Below are 23,013 nucleotides of genomic sequence, written 5' to 3' on the forward strand. Positions count from 1 at the left end.
TTATGTGGTATTTAAACAACTCAAAAGGATATGTGGTATTTAAACAAAGTATAAATCAACAGGATATAATGTGCTTTTTGAATAAAATGATAAACAACTCAAAAGAATATTCTGTGGTATTTAAAAAAAAAGATAATCAAATCAAAACGATATAAAATTTGTGGTATTTGAATAAAGTGATAACTAAAATAGATATTCAGTGGTATTTGAATAAAATTATAATCAAAATAATCAAAAGGATATAAAATTTGTGGTGTTTAAATAAAGTGATAAACAACTAAAATAGATATTCAGTGGTATTTGAATAAAGTGATAATATGACTAGTGCCGGAGAATCAGGATGATCATAGTCAACACGTCCACACTCCAAAAACACGCATCTATTGCCACCAGAGAGAGGTTAACCACTTCAACAACCAGAAGGAGAAAAAAACAAGAAAGAGAAAGACAGAGACAGAAAAGAGAAAAAATAGAAGGACTAGAACTCTAGCTCCTACTCCTCCCCCGTAGCACATCGTCGTCTGCTCGATTGTTTGAAGTAAATTTCGCCTAATCGCACGAGCTGGAAATTGATACTCTCACCGCTGAAGTGCAAATGGGTCGATCTAGCCGTGGCGTCACCCGCACGTAAAAAGAAAAAAAAAGTGAAGGAAAAAAATGTGGCCAGGCTCTGGAACGCCCGGCGGAGAGACGAGGTAAGCTGGTACTTTCCTTTCTTATACCCCCTTCCTCTGTCTCTACCTTTTTCTAGTTTTCTATCCAACCATAGCGAGCTGGAACGAGCATGGTCCAAAGAGTAGACTGAGGTAGAAGCAAAGCTGAGGAGCCTAAGGGTACGAGCATGTTCCCACCGCAGCAGTATCATCTGTCGGCCTGAGGATACCTTCTTCCTTCCATCAATAAAGAGAGACCCTCACAGGGAACCCCCCAAAAGAAAAACCAGTTACAATGTAAGGCTAGCCTACCTATCCATTCAGGTTTTCCCCCTCTCACTCTTCTTATGATCAAAAACAAATCTAGAAAGTAGAAATCAATAAAGTAGACGATTAGTAGCCATACGTGTTCTGTCAAACTACCATGCTGATATTTTGTTGTGCTCTCGCCAAGTTCATAATCGGGGGACAACGCGCCAAAATGTCTTAGGCGGCAGAAATTTGCTGAGTCTAAAAGGTTATACTTTTTTCTCTTAAGCTTAGATTGATACCACGCCTTTTGCATTGAATGTAGCCTTGATATACAAACTAGCTTGGAAAGCAGACTTTTAAACATCTTCCGTAGCGATTCCTTAGTCGTTCGTCACAGAACAGTGACATTTTGACAGGTTACATTTCCCAACAATACTGATTCAATAATCCAACAAAATTATGCATTTTTGCATTTTCATTATTGGGGGATCTTTTTTTCGGTGTGGGGAAGAAAAATTGTCTCCCCCTTCAAACGACTCGAGTTGAGCGACGTTTCTGGCAAGCACTTGGCATCGATCGGCAACTGATTAAACAAAATTATCCCGTTATTGAAGCTACGCGAGGCGATAGATCAGAGAGCAAGCAGTGGGTCGAAACAGTGCTGCGATTTTCGCTGGCCGCGCAGCCGTTCCATCAACCACCGACCCTCCCCTCGGGGCCCTACTCACTAGCCACTGTGTCCCGGATGGCGTGCAGGTGGCTGATGCATCCAACCATCTCACCCAAAAAAGCCCTGGAGTGAGAAAGTTTGGCTTCAGACAGCTTTACTCTCCCCCATTCTTTTCGATGAATCAGCTCATTCTTTCAGTTATCTTGGCTTTCAGTCAGTCACTACCCGTCATACTGGTCCCGTCATATACCGGTCCAGTCACACCACGGTCCCGTCACACCACGGTTCCACGGCGTCACACCGGTCTTGAAAGCTAGCGTGATTTGATGTCCGGAGTCATTTGGCGAACTAGTGGGATGCACCGTAGCTGAGCCGTCGACATTGCGCAGGGATTCTTAGCTAATCTCAGGGGGATACTTTCTCGCTCTTACCCGGTAGTCTCACCTCTCTATTCATCGCTCATCACTATTCTATTCGTCGTAGTCACTTGGTTTGTGTTTGTTGCTGACGCTTTGAGAGTCAACCGTCATGGGTAAGTGTGATCTTTAAGGAATCAAAAGTATAAGTCCATGGTGTCTTCATCTATTCATAGAAACGCAGACGTTTAATTAATAGCAACACCAACGTTTCATTGTCTCTCATCTTGTCTTCACTTTACGACCAACATTATTTGAGTTTTTTCCAGGAAAAATTGCGATTTGTATGTTTTGAGAAGTGCTGAACCTTTTTTTATTTTTTGTCAACGAAATAATCTGAATTTTACATAAAAGTACCTTGATTAAATTTGAAAACTTCGGACCGTCTGATACAATTATTTGTAAAAGTCAATACTGTTAAATAGATGTTGTTTCATCTCATCCTTGACTTCATCAATAATTGATGCCAAGACACCAACATGAGTAGGCCTCTTGATTTGCCTCAGCACAATCAATCCATTTATAAACCATCCCCATTTTTGTTTGTCCATGAAATTTACTTGTTAAAAAAAACAAAAAAAAAACACGAACAAACAGTTACATCGTAAAGCATTTAAAACTAAAAAAGTGACATCACAAAAGCAAACACAATGGCACTAAATCATATTTTATATTGGAGGCAGGTTGGTACCACGTATTCGATATTGTCACCAACTTATGTTCAGTAGTTTTAGGTACCGGAGTTGAAATAGCAAAGACCTAAGTTGCTTTTCGCAAGTATAAAAACTCAAACAAAAGTCATCAACATTCAAAATGAATCAAAAATCAACCATCAAATTTCTAAAAGTGAAAGCGCATTCCACTTTCAATTGTGTATACCTTATTTCGTTTAACGTTTCTTTGGGAAAACACACCCAAACCGTTCTCTGCTTGGTTTAAGTAAGAGAGGTTTGCGGTAACACCATGTGATCTCTTTTACCTCTTTGAATAGTGTTTTGCTTAAACTATAAGTTCAGGCTTCAGTGTCTTATCCAATTTTGTTTTTCACTGACAGTTTTTTTTTCCTTGAACTTGACAGGTCGTACTTTACCCAACCCAGTTCCGTGTAAAGTATGTGGCGATAAGAGTTACGGGAAACACTACGGGGTTTACTGTTGCGACGGCTGTAGCTGTTTTTTTAAGCGGAGCATTCGACGCAATATGCGGTATACCTGTATTGGGAAAGGCAACTGTCTCGTTGATAAAGCACGGAGAAATTGGTGTCCATACTGCAGGCTCAAGAAATGCTTCGGAGTCAACATGAACAAAAATGGTAAGAATTTACATTTTTATAAACAAATTGGGCTTGAGTTAAGCAGCGTTGAAAACGTTTGGTATGATGATAAAAACGACATTTTTTAGTTTAAGTCTGATTGTGAAGTTCATGCTTTTGAACAACTTTTGTGTGTGACATATTCCTTGTGAATTGAAGTCATGTTTGAGAGAACTGTATCGAAAACTCTTGAAACATTGTTTATAGAGACCATCTTTTAAATAAAGAAGAGAAAAACAACACCCTTCAAAAAAAAAGGGATGAAGAAAAAAAGAACATTATATGAAAACAAATAGTTACAACGAAAAAAACGCAACAGCTGATTTCGATTGTCACAACCCAAAGGACAATGTGTTTACATGCTGAAACGTTGTTTTCACTATTTTCACCCGACTCAAATATTGGATTAAGCCCAACTTGTCAATATGGTTGATGAAACAAAACATGAAAAGTGGACTCGGTGAATTATTTGTCAGCTCTATCAATATTTTATACTACCTCTATCATTCCAACACAAATGAAAAGTGCCATTCATAGTTGTGAGAGGGCATTTAATAATGTTGTGCTTTTTGTTTTCGTCAGCAATTGCGACGATACTTCTTTGACTGTGTTTCAAATTTTCTTTAAAAATAATCAAATATTAATTATCAAATTATAAGCAATCAAACAGATTCATCGTCGTTGACTTTGTTCATGAATATTCTAATACTTTAAGTCAGAATACACAACAACAACATCAACAACAATTTGATGTTTTGCTCAACATATTTATGTGATTATGTTTACAAATACAGTCACATTTCCTTGAGGAATGTCACAAATGTTTAGACTGTTGTAGAACAAAAAGTGAATTGATAATCACTTGTCTGACTTTTGTTAAAACAACGAGCTCGATTGAACAGTTCACTGTGCCTTATTTGCTTGTGTGCTCAAAAGTGCTCAAAATTGAACAAATTATTCTGCTCTGTTTAGAGTTATAGGCCTAACCAAAGAAGAAACATTTTCTCATATGACAAAATGTTTCAGTCAAAATTATACTGTGGCACGATTTTGTGTTAATATACTTAAACATATTTGATTTGTGTATAAAAAACTTCTAACTTCTAATGTTAATATAAATCAGGTATAATTACATCAAACGAAATATAAACAAGCAAATTTAAAATTGAAAATCTTTAGGAGTAATTAAAAAACCTTCTGAGTCTAGTTTGTTTTGCTCGACCAAAGCTCTAGATAACTTTCACAGTTTATCACTTAGGAAACCCAATCTTAACATTGATACATCGCACCTGTTATGCTCCGAGCTCGTAGAGTGGGCTCGCCTTAAAACAGATTTACCCTAGAACCGATGGGTTTTCCTTTCCTTCACAATTTTTAAGCCAATCTACACTTGCTAGTTCCGGTGAAAGGCAAGATGGGAAGAACACAATTGGCACTAGGTACATGGTAACAACAGAAGCATATGGAGACATAGCTTGTTGTTTAATTTGGATTCATATCAAAACAAAAATATTGCGAAGCTGTTTGTACGAATGTATAGTTCTTACAACATTTGTTTCACGTTGATATTTTAGATGTAAATGTTTATATGTTGAAAAACAACTTTACATTACTTGTCCATCTTCCTATCTGAGATTTAGGTTGATTTGAAAATTCAAACTAGATAGCATTTAAGATAGACTATTCATTTGGAGAAACAAAATCTGACACCAGGTTTCTTGTGGCGAAAACGAAAAAAAAAACCCAATATTTAAAAGCTGTTCGTATGAATGTTAGTTTGTTTTATCGTTGGTTTCATACTTATGAGATAATTTTACATTACAAGTTTGTGTGCCAAAAGAACAAATTTACCCTATACGGATAACTTTCTAGTTTCCGATCTGAGATGTGTTTTTCTTTTAACGAAAAAGCATTTAACACAAACTAATCATTTAAAGAAAAAAAATCAGAAAACATGCTTCTTGTGGCAAAATACTTGACCCACTTGAACGCTGTGTTTTAAATTGCACTAAGCGCCAATACAATCACCAGAGCTCTATTGTGATTAAAACACGTCACCAGGTTAAAACCTTAAGTCTAAAAACCCCTTCTAACGTAAAAACAGCATCAATAGGAAACTTGAGAGAGACCCAATTAAATCGAACAGCGTCAGCAGTCAGATGTTTCCGTAGCGACCCACTCGCTCACGGGGGAAAAGTGCCAGCTTTACAGGGAATCAACAATTGGATGTATTATATAAAACACCGCCGTAAGACGAGAAAAACCAGGGGTGTCTCTTTTTACACTGAGACATAGTCTAGGAACCAGTAGTCGTTTCAGTCAAGGAAATGCTTTGTTGGTTTGAACACTACGGTTTTTTTTTCTCCTCTTGGCGCTATGAGTAAACGACTAGCCACGCGAGGGGTCTATTCACCACGCTGATTAGTGCCGGAAAATCATGGCACGCGCACACAAGTGCCGGCATTATGAACAGCTACCCGAGCAGAAAGCGAATCTAAACGTTGTCGCGTGCCGCACAGTGGAGATTGATTCAGCTTGCGCATTACTGGTGTAGTGTTTCTGTGGGTTCTAACGCTGTAGTGTTGAGGCCTGGGCACTGGGGTTTGCAGAGCGCGTGCCACGGCCAGGGCGACACAGTATGAGAAGATCAAAGATCACTGGTTGTTAGCATACTTGTGTCAGACCGGCCTGGGCCAACGCGGACCGAGGCACACAGGGTGCCAGTGTGTCAACTATTACAGATTTACCATGTGTGTTTTGTCTGTTCGTCACATACGGTATCCTGCCCCCCCCCCCACCCCCCGCCTCCACACTTCATTTTTTGTTTTACCTTACTGTTTTCATCTAATGAGACAAGCAACCGCTGATCGACCCGTGCACGCCGCTGGACCACGAAACGTGCCGTTGTCACGATCAGGGATTTTAACTGACTCTAGTCATTGATAAAGTACAGTGTGTTAACTATTCTCTTTAAGCCACTGTGCCACAGAGACAAGTTGATTTTGTGCAGCTGTTGACAATCGCCAGCTCGGCACTTTTTTTTTATTCACTCACACCCTCTTTTTTATTTGCCGAATCGCGGGAGTAAATTGAAAAGTTCATTACGATACGTAATGGCTCGCAAGGCGGCTGTGTTTTCCTTGTAATGGCACACCTATACACGGAGTGTGACAGCATTGTTCTATCAATACCACTCTGTTTGCAAGACACCCGATAAAACCCTCTTTCGAAATCATCATCCACGCGCGAGCAAACAGAAATTCACCCTGAACAAGTTGTAGTCAAACAGAAAAATACATTAGAACAAAGTTTAAAGTCAACACGTCCCAAGTGAAGTCGGAAATAGATTAAAAAGCAGTGTTTATAAACGGAAATTGGCAAGGGGTCGTCTAACAAGGGGTGAGATCAAAAATGGGGACTCATGTATAGGGACATTTTAGATAGAAGTGAGAAAAAACACTAAATCAAAAAGGGAGTTTATATTGTCTGAAATTTAGTAGATTAATGTTCTAATTATTGTATAATAATCGTATTGCGATGTCTTTATTGGTTTAACCCTTCTTACCTCATGTTAATTTTAATAAGTCTGAACATTGACATTAGTTAAAAAACTTGGGATTTTTTTCTTTCTTCAAATTAAAGTCAAGTGTTTGCAAAATAATGTCATGTGTTTTTCAGTACAAAATATAATTAAATAAAACTACAAAGAGTTTTTATGTGAAACATCAACTCTCCTTGACGTAAATTCGTATTCATTAAACGTCCACTATGCGTACTTTAAAAAGGTTCAACTGAACAATTATATAAAAAAGCGCGAACTGGTTTAATGTTTAACTTATTGCTACACGCATGTGCAGTTTGATCAATTTCACACAATACCTCAGGGACTTTACTCGCATTGTTCAAATTTGTAAATTGATACAAATTCCGATGTAAACACAGTAATAATAATATTCGTTGATATAGTATTTAATATTGTAATTTGTTTACAATTCTCCCACAGCAGTACAGGAAGAACGTGGACCAAGAAAGAAGAAACCTCAACAGCAGCACAAGACAGGTGTATCGGGTGCGAATGGTGATCTCTGCTGCCAGGGTGCCGGCAGCAGTAGCCACGCCCGAGCTCTAGCAGCAGCAGCAGCAAAGTCCAAACCCTCATTCCGACCCTTCCAGCCGTGGACTAGCAAGACATCGGGATGGAGGGAGCAACACGCCGTGGCTGCTGCCGCAGCACACGCCGGTGGACCGGGGAGTGCTTTCCGTGTCGTCGCGGTCCGGAGTGGGTTGTTTCCGGGCGGTGTGCCGCCTCATCTCTCGCCGACTCTACCGTTTGACGCGGCTGCAGACCGGCTTCTCGTACCGACACTACCGTCACAGTTTGCAGGGTTTAGAATGGAGGACCGAGCAGGTAGGTGTTCAATCTCATTATTTTAAAATCTTAGAGAGTCTGAAAACATAATTATCAGTTTTCATGTCAGAGACAAGCTTGTCACTGAATCTGAGCTCGGTCGTTGGTTCGAATCTCACCGAGTAATAATGTCTGTGATCACAGAGCTCGGTAAAGTATTGAGTATGTAGCGCTAATACACATCGGTGTAAGTGAATAATTAACAATTATAATAAACAAGAGGTGTCAAACCCTTGGGGAAATATCAAAATGAATGATTTTCATCCAAACAACGAAAAGTATAGCCTCCAAACCAAAACTGCAGACATCTCATCAACGAACATCTTAAACATCAAACCAAAACTACCAACATCTTTCAAATTAAGTATCGTTTGCATCTTTGCATGGTGTAGATACAAATGGGAGGAAACTATAAATGAATAAAGTTGCGGGCACAACCATGTACACTTCTCTTTTGTGAGAGTGTTGGCTCAAAAGAGCAGGTATGGTCTCGACGTTTCGAACAGTATACTCTGCTCGTATTCTATTATTTCACCTTTATTTCTATGTTATCCTTCTTTTTAGCTTTGCTTGCCAAACGTTCCACCGAGAGACCCCCATTCCCGTGGGCCAGCCGTCCACCAGGAGCTGCAACTGTCCTCGCCCTGCCAGCGACGCCCTCACCTAGTACCTCCATTGAAGAAATCGCCACCCATATCCTCGTCCATGCCGTACGAACCTCTCGCTCAGTTCAACCATTTCAGTCATTAGATACTTGGGATCAGATCTCTGTCTTACAGGAGTGTTGGAATGAACTGTTTCTCCTTCATGCTGCGTACTGGCCTGGAGTTGATTTCTGCGCTTTGTTGAGTCATTCGAATCTAAGGGCAGAGAGTTCAGGAGCTGGTTCGTCAAGTTCATCAAGCGAGTCCTCGGTTAGTATTTCAATCCTCGATATTATAAGAATGTGTGTGCAAGAATGACCTTAAAATCCTTACACTCTAAAAACTCTACAGTCAGAAATGATCTGGATTCCGGGACCCCAGGAGACCTGACCCATTTGGAGTCAGTCTGACCCGGAAACTTAAACCAGGGATTTAACTCAGATTATGCACCAATTTTACCCAATACTAGGTAATTTTGACAAATAATCTGGATCTTTCTGCTGGTTCAGGCCCAAACGGGACCCAGAGCCTAGTAAATTCCGACCCAGACGTCTTAAGAGTGTAGAGTAGAAACATCACTACGGCACAAAGCAAATTACTTTTTTTAGAGGGTTCACATAGTTTTTTTGTTTTGCTACGAAGCTTTGAAGAAAAGACAAAGAGGAACAAGACAATCGAATAGGTATTTTGTTTCTATTTGCACATTTGCCAGATATTTTATGAAATTTTTTCCCCCTCTCATTTCCAGGTTTCAATAAGACAAAGGAATGAAATCATTGACGACATCCAAGAAATCACTGTCAGATTAAGAAGTCTCAATCTCAGCTCTTATGAGTTTGCATCACTGGAGGCCATCGTACTCTTCAAACCAGGTGAATATAACACATCCATTCAGATTGTTTAACACATTCTCTTCAGAAAGAGTTAGCTTAAAGACCGTGGACACTATTGGTAATTGTCAAAGACTAGCCTTCACAGTTGGTGTATCTCAACATATGCATAAAATAACGAACCTGTGAAAATTAATTGAGCTCAATCGGTCATTGAAGTTGCGACATAATAATGAAAGAAAAAACACTCTTGTCACACGATGTTGTCTGCTTTCAGATTGTTGATTTTGAGACCTCAAAAGGTCTCGAAATCAATTTCGTGGAAAATTACTTCTTTCTCGAAAACTACGTTACTTCAGAGGGAGCCGTTTCTCACAATGTTTAATACTATCAACAGCTCCCCATTACTAGCTAACAAGTAAGGGTTTAAGCTAATAATTATTATTTGGAGTAATTGCCAATAGTATCCACTGCCTTTAAAGTTTCGTATCTGTTTATTCTAGTTATTTATTGTTGTTGTTGTTTTTTGTTTTTTGTTTTTTAAATTGTTTACTGCTTTTACTCGCCGTCAACTTGATAATGTGTTTTCTTTGCCATTGGCTGGATTATTGGAAAATTTTGGTGCGCTTTGTCTTGTTTCTGTTTTCCCTAATCAATTTGTACAGTACATTGTTTAATGCGCTTCGTAAATATTTTGTGTTATAGTAGGCCTACTAACCTAACTAAGGTTATGACGGGAGTAAGTCTAGTTCCTGTAATCGCACCAGTGTTATGTAAACGACCAAGCTTTCTAGTCTGTGAGAAGCCAGCAGCCAAAGTGACTTATATTATAGCAGACACAATGACGCCACAAATGAAATCACTCTCCGCTTCCCTTAGAGTAAACCAAATCGATTCCCTTAAAATAATCTCAAGGAATCCTTCCCCAACCCTCATCGATAAAACCCTTATAGCTCCGAGAACTTATACCCTATCATTGGATTCGCGAAGCAACATAAGCAAGCTTAGGCCCTACCCTAAAACAAGAAATCGTTAGTCGTACGCGATCGGAACCCACTGGCAAAAGCCATTATCTACAGTAGAACTAAATTAAAAATAAAGCCATTACCCAATTTTATAATGATATACCTTGGAATGACTGTTAAGATGCTTGGATATTGGACGTTGGACATTGGACATTCACAGCGTATGTTCTCTATTTCGAAATGACATTTTGACATTCACGTTTGTATAGCAGTGTCAAATCTCCAGCTAAAAGGACATTCGCTGTACAAACCTATGTGAATGTCCAATGTGTAATATCAAAATTAAACCTTACTTCAATTACTTTGAGGTCAATCCATGAGATTGAGCACATCTTTCAATAACGTAAGCCCAAAACTCGTAATAATCCTTCATCTACAAAACCAACCACAGTTGTTTAAAAACCCATATACGTTACAATTTAAGTGTTAGCTCTCTCTTTCGAACGTGCCTTTTCAAAACAACTTTAGAGTGTGGACCTATATATACTCCGCGGCAGTAGCAAGACGAGTTTCCAAAAGAACATAATACTGCCAACCAAATATAACTTCAGAATGACTTCGTGGAAATTCATGACGTTCCAAGTACGACCATAAGAGTAGTTTCTGTTTCACAACAGATAGCCTTAAAAGCGACCACAAGAAGTCCACGCATTGCCAAAACCTAAATGTTGACGTACATTGCTCTACCCCCTACCCAAGCCATGTATTCGATGTTTCGTAATTACACGCCTTCCCGAGACAACCCCAGGGAGAAGGTGATGCGGTTGACGCGTAATAATATAAGAGGACCCGTAACGGTGCCCTGTGGAACACAGACTCCATCATCATTTCCCATCATCCGGATGCAACTTAAAAAGCTACAAGTCGATAGATTCTCATCACCTGTAGGCTCTTTAGTCTCTTCCAATCTTACAACCAAAGTGATCGCAGTGATCTCCGCTGGGGAAAAGAGAAACCCTGAGAAAAAAAACCCAAATATATTCATGATATCTACATTCCTTGATTGAAATATGCATGATAAGACACTACCTTAAGGACATCAGCATCAAGGGGAAGGATTGGTAAAAGGGGGCGTGGACCTCGCCGTGGGGGTGTAATACACACATCGCATAAACCAAACAAGGCATGTTTAAGGTCATGTGAAATCCATAAGTTATTCTTGCGCCAAAGTTTGACATCTTATAAGAGAGAGATACAAACTCTGATATGATTAACTTCTTTGGTTAACTGAGGACTTTGCGTTGGTTTAGATGTTGAGTTCAACAACACTTTAGGATTTACCGCAGACAAGTTAGGGACTTGAACCAACGACCTCCGAATTAATGTACCAAAACTGAATTGACGATCAACAAACTTTGAATGACTTTGTCGACGAATTTGTGTTCCATCCACAAGCGTTGTAATAACAAATTTTAGCAAGAGTCCCCGATTTTACAAATAAGCCTCAAAGTCTAGTTTAAAAAAAACGGCTATCGGTAGACTGAGAATATTAGGGCACTTGGTTCCCCTTAAAGGTACTGGACACTTTATTAGTAATTGCCAAAGACCAGTATTCTCACTTGGTGTAGCCCAACATTATGTATAAAATAACAAATATGTGAAAATGTTGACTCGATTGGTCATTGAAGTCGCTAGAGAAAAATGGAAGAAAAAACACCATTGTTGGAACAATTTGTGCGCCCTTCAGATCCCCGAGAAAGGCTTCAGACCTAAAGTATTTTATTAATTGAGTGAGAAATTATATCTTTCTCAAAAACTACTTTACTTTACACTCAGAGAAAGTCGTTTCTTACAATGTTTTATACTATCAAAAGCTCTCCATTGCTCTTAACCAAGTAAGTTTTTCATGCTTACACTTATTTTTAGTAATTTCCATAGTGTCCACTGCCTTTAAAGAAAATACTCCCATTGGCAACACTCATCTTTCGGAGGACTTTAAATGAACTCTTGATACAAAGAAATAATCGAAACAAGATACTGCTGTATATCTCTTATATTATCATCCTTTAAGAATTCTTGAAAAGAGTCTAGCCCTTTGTGTATATTATTGAATATAGTTTCAATAATAATAATAGTCTCTCTCTGGACATAAAGCGGTCACCAGGCCGTACGGTACACCCGAACCCTGCGGTCACTTTCTAACTCTTTTCATACCCCACCGCAAATCTTTCTCCACTGCCGGAACCCCTGTGGGTTGTCCGAAGGAACCAAAGGGGCAGTTTATCAAGGCGTGGCAGTTCATTTGAGTTCCTTGGCGTTTAAACACGCCTTAGGCTTCCAGCGTTCCAGATTTTGTAAGAAAAAATGGGAGAAATATTCAAGCAATAAAAATGCGGTTAATCGGGCTTGTTTAATTGAATTACTGAAAGCCTATGGGCGCTCTGCGGTTGGGCGGTACCTAAATGAAACTGTAGCAACTTTTGGGGAAGAGACATCCATGCTTTTTTCTTCCTTCTTGGTGAAGGGCAGAACCACAGACTTGAGACATGGCCCAGTACGAGGTACGCAGCTGAGATACGCAAGCTATCTCTACACAAACAGGTTGTGGTTAGCTTCGAACAGTTTTAATGATTTACGGATCAACTGGTCAGTCAACCGTTCGGTAAAAATAGAAAAGTATAAGCTTGAAGACTGCCGCCAGTCTACTATGCAGCTAGACATCACCCACTGTGAACGTAGTGTAATTTTTACGAATGAATTGACGTCAAAGAAAAGCGAGTAATGATCAAAACAGTTGCGTTTTTTAAATTTTGGAAATTATCAATTATTTGTGAAATTATAAGATTATTGTAAACAGCACCGGCACCAATTAAGTAAACAAAGATTTGTTGTTATATTTTTTTATTTTATGATTTGCTGTTTTTGGCGCTGTTTGTGTAGCTGACTTTGTGATTTTCCAGACCCTGTCTTTGCGTCTTCAATTAAAATGACTTTACTGTCCCTTGTTTTCTTATCTTGTGAGAATATTGAGCCTCTAATTTGAAGAATGAGCAATTTCCGATAGTTGCCTTGTTGACAAAAATTCGAGTGACTAATCATCTTTGAAAATATTCTTAAAAATAAAAATGAATGAATGGCAATTAATTGTTTCCTCACGTCGACACTTTTTTTATTGTAACATGTGCAAGACTGAAATAACTTATTAATATATTAATGACTAATTTCTCACAATGGATCTTAAATTCAATGTTTTAAAATAACTAATGGGTGGCTGTGTTAGTCAGATAACTTTCGAAGGGGTCGAATTACTGTGACGACTACACATAATTACAGAATAAATATTTACATCAAAGGGAGTTTAACAAAAGGTATTTTCTCCTGGGTATTTATATGCGACATCACCCATGGTGTCAATTTTTACACCCAGTTTTTGCATTGCGCATAAGGTTTCGTTGCAACTACTACTTCATCCAAATTAACGGCAAATTATTGGCAATTTCTGATACCGTTCAACACATTATGACTTACGTTTAACTTAATCATTGTGATTTTGATCCATAGTTTCAGATACCATTAATAGTCTTTTAAGACTTGTCTCAATAATTACTTCATCCATTGCTCATTCCAGATACCACCAAGACACTTCGAGAGAAGAGCAAAGTGGAGTTCTTCCGAGACCAAGCTCAAGTCGTCTTAGCTCAGTACGAGAACGTAGTCCACCCAGAGAGTCCTGCACGCTTCGGCAAACTCCTCCTCACCATGCCGTCTCTTAAACGAATCAGCGGGGAAGATCTAGAGGAACTATTCTTCAGACGGACTCTTGGGAATGTTCAGATCGAAAAGATTCTTGATAGAGTATAGATGGATTGCTCATGACGTCACTGACCGCCATCTTGGATGAGAAACAATGGAAAACTGCACGCGTGTACACGTTGCGCACAACTGTCAGCCAATGGTAGAGCCTTTCACACGTGCATGTTTCAATAAAAATGACGATCATCGCAATGGGTCTATTTTGAACGAACTTGACAAACGGCGACCTGGTAACATAATTTGAACGATTCGTGTATGGGTCAAATTAACTGAAAACAGGAGCGAAAATTGACAAATTGTATCACTTTTATCAGAAGGCCTATGTCAGAAAGTTGTTTAGCGGTAAAGCACATCTATGTGATCTGTAGCAGGAAAAAATATTACCACACCAAGAAAGCTTGACAGCGTTCACGTTCACAATAAATTCGAATATTGTTGCGTCACTGAAGTATGGCATAACTTTCGCTTAGCTCACTATGCAAGCAGGGATTATGACGAAGAAACAGTGCTAAGGTTTGTTTCTTAAGCAGAAAACGCCTGCTTAGCAGGTTTCATGATTAAGGATTAGTGACACACCGGAAGACTAACTGTTGTTGTTTTTTTGAGAACGAGCAAGTTTTTGTATTATTGTAAAATTCCTAGTTAAAATTATTATTAAATAATTCTTCAAGAGATAACATTAAATAGAGGCACAATATGCTCCTCTAAATTTCTACGAATTTTGAAAAGCACTGTGCAACTTGTTTAGCAAGATACCTAATCACGAATCAGAAGGTATACAAGTTGACATCATCTTGTACCCAGTTAACTTATTCATATAATTATAAGCTTGTTTAAGGAGTGCAATCTTCTAATGAACCAATATAGGGTAAGTTAAAGTATTAGGATTAATGTTTCGTGCAATATCACCCCCTGATAAAAAAACAAAGAGATATCAACAATTTTAAATTTCATGATAAATATATATAGACAAGATGCAATCTGCCGAAATTATCAATATTAAATTCCATTACACATGTATATAAAACGTTATAAAGTTATAAAACGTTATTAAGTGTAATGTATAATTTAAGTCAACACGACCCAGACGATTATGTAAATATTGTTTTGCATATTGTCGACAACATTTCTAGTTTTATAAAACCTTTTTATTTTAAACTGTGGCGGTGCAATAAGGGAAAAAGTGCAAAGGACATGTTTATTTCTTATTTTATTGTTGGAAACTAAGTTATTTATTTTATGGTCAAAGGTTTTGTACATGATTGGTACAAGCACATATTTATTCCCTTATTAAAATGAGAAAAACAAACTGTGCATATTTGGTTGGGCTTAATCAGTTGTGTGAATCTGGAGAAAGTAGTGGTTTTTTTTTAAACCAAGCACAATTTTCAGCAAATAAACAAAATTGTCCTTTTTGGACAACCAACATCGGCTGTTACATTTTTAAAAGTTCACTCACAAAATAAGATTTAATTTCAGAGGGAATTATTTCACAGATGAACTTCATTATCAGTAAGCTATCAGACTCAAATCAACAATGTATTCTTGCCAATCTTGTATAATAGTAAAAAGTATTAGTACAGTTTATATTAACGTTAGGCAAAAAGTCTGTAACGAACCGAATTGGTTTGCCACATTTATCAAATCTGTGACTGCCATAATATAAACACCTGGTTTCTGGGGAGAGGTTGGTAGTATAAAACATTGTGAGAAACGGCTCACTCTGAAGTAACGTAGTGTTCGAGAAAGAAGTAATTTCCACGAACTTGATTTCTAGACCTCAGATTTATAAATTGAGGTCTCGAAACCAAGCATCTAAAAGCACACAACTTCGTGTGACAAGTTTTTTTTTTTTTTTTTTTTTTTTATGATCTCGCTACTTCGACGACCAATTGAGCTCAAATTTTCACAGGTTTGTTATTTTATGCATATGTTGAGATACACCAAGTAAGAAGACTAATTTGACAATTACCAATAGTGTACCTTCCCTTTAAAGAGTGTTGTCCTGAGAAGAACCGATGGTCAAACACTTAACTAGATCAGTATGCTCTTAGTTTCTTTAGTAGAAATAATCAGAGCATACTCATCTAAACGTTGAGTTGTCAATCAGTTTCTTCTCAAAACCAACACTACTCAACAAAGATTGACATAATGGTGAGACCGCAAACCTCAGCTGATTATTCTCAAAGTTTTAGATCATACTCTTTATGTTACATAAACTGGCCTCGTGAATGACATCATCAAGATGACTGTCGCAGGATGCACCAATAACTCGCTAAACATAATGTGTAAATATTTATTTAAAAAATAAGTTTAAGCTCATTAGCGAGGTTATTCCCTCATGTGATGCAAGAACTAATTCCTTACGTAAATCTTTTCAGAGTTATCAATGTATAAATGTTATTTGAGCTAACGGTATCATGCTTATTTCATGTACATATGAACGAATCGAAAGTTTTTAGAGATTGATATTAATTAAATTAAATGAAACATTAAAAGAGAGAAGAAAATCAAAATAATTGTTCTGAGTTGTTTTCATGTATGAGTTTTGCCGCCCATATAGATGTTATTCAGGTGTCTTCCCATACTAGGATTCCAAACAACATGCAGCCACAACTTTATTGAAGCTTGCCTGGATGGGGATCTTCTCTATATTATGAATGTCTTACAAGGGAACAACTTTAAGTTTTAGAGCACCGGACTCAAGCTATGGTGTTTCTGATTAGCAGGGTGTGGGTTCAAGTCCATGGCATGACACTATGACCATTATTTATGTGCTCTTCTGATGGGACATTAAACCATGTACTTGGATTGGCAGTGCACGTAAAAACACTTATTGTGGGTAGGGTTGAACCCAAATGTTTCTGGTTCACATAGCAAGCACCCTTGTTTACAGGTTTCCTCAGACTTGCAAGCCACAGTGATTAAGTTTACTCATCAGACGTCCTTGGCTTTCTTAATTCAGAAATAATAATGATTATTATTTTTCAGCGATATTGGCAATTAAACTGATTTTGTTAAATTAATACTTCTGTAAAAGAAACTAATCATTTGAACACATAATTCAGAAATAAAATGCTCCAAATATCACTTTGAATGTTTGTGATTTAGGCTAAGTTTTTATGGCTTAAATGCACACACAAAGAAAATAAAATGCAACACCTGATTTGGTTTAGTTTCTTTGAGGATTTTGAAGAAGATTGAAGAATAACGGTCGCTTGAGGCATAAAGCATAATAATAACTGATTTGTGTGTTTTGGGGTATAACTGCAACCAACTGGAGATATCAGACTGGATTCAGTGATCAAGCCAAGTCATTATAGCATCTTCATCAACCATGCTTTGAGACATAGTCTACCTAGCCATAGCCACTTTATCAACCATGCTTTGAGACGTAGTCTGCCTAGCCGTAGCCGCTTTATCAACCGGCCAATAATACACAGTACGCTCAGCCATAAACTGACTTTATAAGGTAGGTAGGATTTCCACTGAACAACTCTACGGTATGTAAAATAAAGCTTTTGTACGTGGCAAGCACAAGAGGGCGCTATTCAATAAACATGAACACCGAATATCAATATTTTTCATATAAACTCTGTCAGTGCTTAAGCCGTTTTAAGAACATAGTTTTGGCTTTGGGATGTACCAAGGCAGCACAATTCAGCAAGATACATTTTGTTACGAGATAGGATTCCTGTAATATAAACAGTAGTACAACACAAATAGTTCCATCACACTTGTGTATTAATTTATTCATCATGGTTGCAGAAACAGCGAACGTTTTAAAGGACATTCTTCCAACTAACCTCCTCCCAGATTTTATTTATAACACAAAACCTACCAGAAATAACACGATTTATGATTAACTTTATGTTTCCAATTAAATTTTGAAGGAAATTTACAACGGGATAAACATTCTAACTCTGCCTTTTTTACACGTTTTTTAGTGCTCGCACCACACACAAAACGTTTTTGTCATTGGGTTTGGTGAGCGCCGTGCAAAACAATGATAGTAAATGGTACATTTTGTGTCAGTTCGTGAAAACGAAAATAATTTGTCACTTCCGTGCAAAGTTTCCGTTGCGTAATTATTGTCAAAGACCAGTGTTCTCACTTGGTGTATCCCATCATTAGCATATGAAATAACAAGCCTATGAAAATGTGGGCTCAATCGGTCATCGAAGTTGCAAGAAAAAATTATGAAAGAACAAAACACCCTTGTTGGACGAATTTGTGTGCTTTCAGATAAAAATAAAAGACTTCTCTTTCTCAAAAACTATGTTACTTCAGAGGGAGTCGTTTCCCATAATGGTTTATACTTATCAACAGCTCTCCATTGCTCGTTACCAAGTCAGTTTTTAAGTTAATATTTGTTTTGAGTAATTACCAAACGTGTACCTTCCCTTTAACAAAGAATTGTCGTACTAATATCAATAAAGTAAAGCTCTTCAAGCTTTGAAAATCCAAGAATTTGTTTGCCTTGACAAAACATGTTAAAATCTATTTTTTTTTTTTTAAGAAGAGTGGTTTATAGTAGGCCTAGAGGCCCATTGTTCGTTGTGTCAGTGTCGACATAGTCTAAACATTTCGTAAACTTTTGCTAACCCCTCTAAGTAGTATAACATTATCGTTGATTTCATATTATTTCTTCGTGTAATAAAGTTTCGATTTGAACGATTGGGTGACATTTTAACCGGTTGTTTTCCCAATGGTAGACATCGTTTTGTTGTTTCACTAAACATTATTAATTACGGCAAAGACATACTTTTGACTACAATGTGTCACCAGAATCTTTGACACAATTTTCTCTGTCCACTTGTGAAAGACAAGACTTAAAATCAGCAAAATTAATCAAAATACTAAAACGGAATAATACAATACTCCGAGAGCAGCCTGTTGATGTAGGCGTGACAGACTGACTGAGTGACCGGGCGCCAAGCGAAATCTTCCCCACGAACTTTGCGTGTCTGTCCCTGTCAATACTCCATCTCCATGTTGGTCATATTACATTGTTTAAAGAAATCCTCCTGAAACATGACGATGTAAGACTAGTATTGTTGATAGATTATAAAATTCATGATTTCAACTTCTACCGACTGTAATCTCAAGTGGGCTACATTTATTTAAAAGTATGAGAACTGCTGGATGTTACAAGAATTCTCAGAATAGTTGCTCCGCAGTGGATGAACCAAATATTGATGATTTTGGTTTGAGCAAGGCAAACATTTTACAGAATAGAGTGGGACTTCAACTTACAAACTCAGCATGCCCGTTCACTGTTCAGCTAAGCTACAGCCAAAGTTGTCGGTCTCCCTATTTTGTCAACATCTTTGTTTCCATGTGATTTATTACTTGAACTAATATGAAACAATTGAATTTGAAAACAAAATGATGTGTACATTTCAAATAAATTTTGGGTTTTGAACAACCACAATTTAACTAAAGCGGGACTTGCACCTGTGACCTCTAAATGAACGTGCCAACGCTCTACCAACTGAGCCATCTTACTTGATCTTTACAAAATTAATGTGAATTGAACTTCCATGAAAAAAATAATTCAGAAAATATGATTTTTGCTAACTGCTAACCAACCCAAATGACGAATGGTTTACATAAACAAAATAAAATAGTCTGACGTTTCGACCCTGTAATTAAAGCGGAGTCTTTCTCGAAGGCTAAGACGTGTTGTCTCGTGTTCTTCGAGACAGATTCAGCTTATATTATAGGTCGAAACGTCAGGCCGTTAACAAAACTTTCAAATAAACAAAAATAAGTTCCTCCTCCCGTGACACTTGAAACCAAAGCAAAGTGATCGGAACGGTGAGAATGAAGCTACCATAGAGCTCCATCAGAGTAACCACTCCTTCATTTCCAAGAAGATGATTACGAGATCTTATGCCCGAAGGTATATTGACTAGTGATACCCATCTCCACCATGCACTGGGTCAATAGCTACCTGGGATGATAACCCGATAGACCCATCAATAGGCTGGCATCATCAACATCTTTTTCATCTCGATGTATTCAAACGAAACGAGAAAGTGGCTGAGGGTTAGATGAAGGGATAACACGGCCCTTCTATGGCAATAGTGTGCAACTCGGAAATGTTGGTTTCTTATTTTAAAAAAATATATAAGATCACTTCTGGGTTCATTCAACTTCAAAGTTTCGGAGGCATACTATGTACGCTTTCACACGTTCTCTTTCACACGTTCATCCCGTGTCATAGCAAAACAGCTTATCTCTGCACTTGTTTTTCTCAACATTTCATTTTCAAGTAAGGCTGTTTTGTAATAGAAGAGACGGACAGCCCTAGAGTTTACTGTGTTACTGAACCAGTTTGTTTTGTTCGAGAAGTAGACTCGAGTCCCCTGAGTAAGAAATGACCAAAGCCAAGGTGAAGGGAACATCAGACTCTGGTATAATTAATTTCATCTGCATTTTTTTCCTGAAATTGTGTCACTATTAAAAAAGTGAAGAAAACAATTAAGGGACAGAGTGAAGTTCAATGTATAACTTTTTTTCTGGGAAATAACTCCCTCTAAAATTCTGTTTTGAGAAAACCAGGTAACAAACCACAAGGGAAACTAAAGTAAAACTCATTTGGGTTTGAACAATAAAAGACTTGAACCAAAGACCTCCAAATCAACACCGGCGCTTTACCAACTGAGATGTTGGTGGTCTCAACGATTGAAAAAAGGTTAAAGATTCTTTTTTTTCATGATGAAATTTTACGTTGGATACATACACTAAATGTGCTCTTCCATAAGAATGTGCGATCTCCGTAAGAACCTTCAGCCAAATGAGTTTTTGTCTCACGTTTCACTTAGAGACAAAAACGTTTAAAATAGCAGTACAGTAATAATTCGTCCATGCCCTTTTGTAGGAGCGAAGATGGCACAATGACATCAGCACCCCAATCCCCAACGGGTGAATTACACCGACAAGCCCCGGTCAGTGAGTGCCGAGCATCGTAAAGATGCTACGCCGTTCATTATTACTCAATCACGGTAGCGTGTCTGGCTATCCCCTGGTGTGCTTGGACAGGGCGCGTAACAACGACAACAATCCAAACGTTCCGTAACAGTCTGTCAAAAAAATTCGGGCAAAACTTGAAGATAAGACAACAAATAAATCCCGCCCAAACAGGGTCAAACGTACAAAATAATTTTATAGACGGTAAAATTCATCAATAAATAAGACATATACGGGTTTGTCAACAAGAGGAGTTTTAACCGTCATTTTCTGCTCGAATGCCTTTTTATTTAAAAGAGCAATGAACCATCGTACCAATGTCAGTTACATTTGTTTGCTATTTTCATGCAAAACTCAACTTTAATTTCGTAGAATCCCAACCGTATTGAATAAGTCTATGCAGACAAAACGACACTGGGTACCCCCTGCCAGTATTAGTTTGTTTGATCTTGTAAATTGAACATTAAAATAGGTTTGTAACATATGTCATTGTCCAATATCCAACATCGAAAATAACATTGCTATTCGATGTACAAACTTATATGAATGTCCAATGACAACATCAAACTAACTTGTACTACTGTCATTGGTACCTCAAGAAAGGCGGACATTATAAGAATACAGAGCCCAGAAACGGAATAAATAAACTACAAGAGATCCCAGAAGCACTTCTTCATGTCAATGTAAACCAGTCGTGATATCATGCAATGTAGGTCATCATTAAGCTACTTAAAACCAATATTCCACGAACGAATTCCCAATCCGTCTTAAAAACCATCTTCCCTTCAGCAAATAATCATTAAACCCCAGTGTCAGAAATACATTTGTCTCTCCCACCCATCTCAGCCGAAAACAAAATATGGAAAAAGTTGCTTAAACACGGGCGACTTCGCTCTCGGGTACGGAGAAAGAAAAACGCCATGACCGCAGGCAAAACAGTTGTCATTATTGTTCCAAAATTTAATTACTTTTCATTCAAAGTTGGAATGGAAAAGGCCCGGAGGAAATAGAGGTATCGAATGCAGGATTCAATAATTATTTAGTTTGTGGAGCCGGCCGTTGATGCATTTTCCCGCCTTACACCAGTGACGAATCTACAACACGCGGACACAACTACGTTTAGTCAGCATCACTTCAAGCAATCGTTTCTACTTTTTGGCGGGAACCAACAAAATCGACATTTTTTGCTCTTAAGGCGTGTGTGCACTTAATAATGAAAACAATGCGTTAGATTCAGCTTAATGCATTGAGCAATGATGATTCATCAGGCTTTATGACAAATGCTTTCGGATATTGTTTCATTTGTAGAAAGCTGTTTTAGTTTGTCTCTGAAGCAGAAGTTAGAGTGGATTCAGTTTCCTATGTTTTACGGACACTCAGAGAGTTGGAATGACGTCATCACAAGAACACGATAGCGATCCACGGTAGCGTGTGTAAAGAAAGTCTACCTAACAAGTTCAGCTTGGTATCAGCATGGACTGGCGTATCGTCAATTTATTTTGCATTATCATGCTATATACCTATTTCTGGTAATAAACAATGGATGTCTCATAAGTGAACTTATTCACTGTAGCTCGCAAGCCTGAGGAAACCTGTGAACAAGGGTGCTTGCTATGTGGAACCAGAAACACTACTATTTCACAATAAGTGTTTTGGGTTCTTTTACAAACACTACCACCCATATAGTACAAGATACCTACGGAATGGAGTCCAATCCGAATAACAAAGAAATTGTGATGGTAAAGTGTCTTGCTCATGGATACATGTGCCATGACCGGGATTCGAACCCACACTCTGCTGATCAGCATCAGAGCTTGAGTCCGGTGCTCGATGACCGCTCAACCACGACACGCCACGATAATTACTTTCATCTGTTTGATTGTCTTAGGACAGTGTAATAATGAAACGCATGCCATCCGCGACAAGGTATTTGCCCCAACCCTGACTAAAACTGAATCAAAACTAAACAGGAAGGGCATAACTCGTTTAGTTTTCCCCCAAGCATTACCAAAGTTATACGGTATAGAAAGGTTGGGCCATAGATTGTTTTTGTTTTTTTAACGTTATACTTACTC

General features: G+C 38.1%; 1 protein-coding gene across 1 annotated transcript; it reads left to right on the forward strand.

Annotated features, from left to right (window-relative positions):
• The first annotated feature begins 1,974 nt into the window (after positions 1–1,974).
• Positions 1,975–14,011, forward strand: LOC139945610 (nuclear receptor subfamily 2 group E member 1-like). Its single transcript, XM_071943023.1, has 6 exons — positions 1,975–2,107; positions 3,070–3,303; positions 7,307–7,711; positions 8,276–8,625; positions 9,104–9,227; positions 13,779–14,011. Exons 1-6 carry the CDS (start codon positions 2,104–2,106, stop codon positions 14,009–14,011), a joined length of 1,350 nt encoding a protein of 449 aa, XP_071799124.1. The 5' UTR covers positions 1,975–2,103.
• The last annotated feature ends 9,002 nt before the right edge of the window (positions 14,012–23,013 follow it).

Source organism: Asterias amurensis, chromosome 12, assembly GCF_032118995.1.
Source record: "Asterias amurensis chromosome 12, ASM3211899v1".
Lineage (NCBI taxonomy): Eukaryota > Metazoa > Echinodermata > Asteroidea > Forcipulatida > Asteriidae > Asterias > Asterias amurensis.